Below are 2,288 nucleotides of genomic sequence, written 5' to 3'. Positions count from 1 at the left end.
GCGGGGGCCCACCAGCATCCTGGGTGAGTGGAGGACATGGGGGGACATGGGGAGACATGGCGGGGGGAGCCTCATGGACCCCCAAAATCCTTCCTCCCTCCTGCCAACCCCCACCCACCCCAGGCACCTCACAGCTGCGACCAGGGGAGCCCGAGGGCTTTCGCATCCCCTTCAACCCCACAGGCACAGGGTGTGGGGCAGCCATGAGGAGCCTGGCTATCGGCCTCAGGTGAGGACAGGGGTGATGAGGGACACACAAGGACATGGAGGGACATAGGGGGATGGGGGGGCAGAAGGAGATGTGGGGGACTCGTTGGGATGGGAACATGGGGGATATGAGGGGAACAGAGGGACATGAGGGGATAAAGGGGGAACAAGGGGATATGGAGATATGGGGGGACATGGGGGAGATGTGGAGGGACATGGGGGGTCACACGCTGGGGGCAGAGGGAGACATGAGGTGACGCATGGGGACGGGGGCATGGGGGAATAAGGGAAGAGCAGGGAGATATGGGGAGAGAAGGAGGGGGAAAGAGGAACATGGGGATATGGGGGGTGCAGAGGGAGACATGAGGGTACCCATAGGGATAGGGGCATGAGGGGAATATGGGTACGTGAGGGCCAAGGTATCAGAGCTGGAGGGACAGGGACAGGATGGGGACAGGAATGGGAACAGGCGTTTCAGACATGGGGGTGCTGAGGACACAGGGTGGGGCATGAGGATGAGGACAGGAGGGGGGATCAGAGCAGGGGGGACAGGGGGGCACAGGGGACACAAGGGTCCCTGAGCAGATTGGAAGGGGACATGGAGGTGAAGGACAAGGTGGGATGGGGATGAGGGAAGATGGGAGGAACAGGGGGTGACAAGGGAGGACAGGGGGCCAGAGTGGAGATGGAGGGGAACAGGGAAGGAAAGGGGGGTGAAAAGGGGGAATGGCAGGGACAGGAGGTGCCCCCTCAGGTACCCCCACACCTGGGACCTGCCCATGCTGATCCGAGTGAGCCTCGTGCCCCCTCAGGTACCCCCACACACGGGACCTGCCCACGCTGATCCGAGTGAGCATCGAGAGCGGGCGCATGACCCACCACCACCCCACAGGTGGGTGCCATAGGGGGGGCGAAAGGGGACAAGGGAACACCAGACTCCCCCTGACCACCCCCCTCTTTGTCCCTGTCCCCTCAGGGTACCTAGGGGCGGTGGCAGTGGCGCTTTTCGGGTCACTGGGGGCACGGGGGGTGCCTCTCGAGCGCTGGGGGGCCGAGCTGCTGCGGGCACTGCCCATGGCCTGGGGACACGTGGAGGCCGTGGGGGTGGCACTTGAGGACAACATGGCTACCTGGACCTTCTTTGGGGATGCCTGGCGCAAGTGAGGCACTGGGAGCACTGGAAGGGCATGGGGAGGTGGGGCGAGTGGGTGCTGGTGGCACTGGGGCCTTGTGAGGCACCGCACTAGTGGCCCTGGTGGCACTGGTCACACCCGAAGTCTGAGTGTCCCCAGTCACTGGTCACACTGGTGGCACTGGTGCCCCTAAAGCTCTCTCCTAATCCTGGCTGCACACTGCACAGGTGTCCCTTGGTTTCACTGGTGGTACTGATGTCCCCACTGTGTCCACTGCCATGGTGCCCCCAGGGCTCTCAGTTGTCCCCAGTTGTCCCCAGTGTTCTCACAGGGGCCGCAGGGGCTGCTTGAGAGGTTGGTGGTTACTCCATTGTGACACCAATGTCCCCAGTGACATCAGTGTCCCCAGTGTTCCCAGTGATCCCAATGCCCTCAATAACCCCCCAAAGTCCCCAATGACCCCAATGTCCCAGTGATCCCGATGACCCCAACAACGTCCCTGGTGACTCCATTGTCCCCATGACCCTGCTGACCCCAATGTCCTAATGTTCCTGGTGACATCAATGTCCCCAGTGACCCCAATGTCCTCAGTGACACCAGTGTCTCCATGTCTCCAATGTTCCAAATCTCCCCAGTGATCCAAATGACTCCAGTGACCCCAATAACTCCATGTCCCTGTTAACCCCAATCTCTCCAGTGACCCATGTCTCCCCAGTGACCCAGTGACCCTGGGTTAACCCCAATCTCTCCAGTGACCCATGTCTTCCCAGTGACCCAGTGACCCTGTTGTCTCCATGTCCCCATAACCCTGCTGATCCCAATGTCCCCAGTGATCCCAATGTCCTTGGTGACATCAATGTCCCCGGTGAATCCAGTGTCCCCGTGTCCCCATGACCCTGCTGGCCCCAATGTCTTAATGTTACTGCTGACATTAATGTCCTCCGTGAC

The 2,288-nt window shown here is 61.1% G+C and overlaps 1 protein-coding gene across 1 annotated transcript in view; it reads left to right on the top strand.

Annotated features, from left to right (window-relative positions):
- Positions 1-4: 4 nt before the first annotated feature.
- LOC104547704 ([Protein ADP-ribosylarginine] hydrolase-like) overlaps positions 5-2,288 on the top strand; it is a gene marked incomplete at both ends in the record, with an annotated part of 2,876 nt that continues 592 nt past the window's right edge. Inside the window, 4 exons of the mRNA XM_010193515.1 lie at positions 5-23; positions 124-229; positions 1,020-1,099; positions 1,184-1,367. Coding sequence (XP_010191817.1) covers positions 5-23; positions 124-229; positions 1,020-1,099; positions 1,184-1,367 — 389 coding nt within the window. The remainder of the gene's footprint in view (positions 24-123; positions 230-1,019; positions 1,100-1,183; positions 1,368-2,288) is intronic.

The sequence above is a fragment of the Mesitornis unicolor genome, unplaced genomic scaffold (assembly GCF_000695765.1).
Source record: "Mesitornis unicolor isolate BGI_N332 unplaced genomic scaffold, ASM69576v1 scaffold24051, whole genome shotgun sequence".
Classification (NCBI taxonomy): Eukaryota; Metazoa; Chordata; class Aves; order Mesitornithiformes; family Mesitornithidae; genus Mesitornis; species Mesitornis unicolor.
The sequence above is the reverse complement of the archived record's forward strand: the minus strand, read 5'-3'. Positions and strand labels throughout refer to the sequence as shown.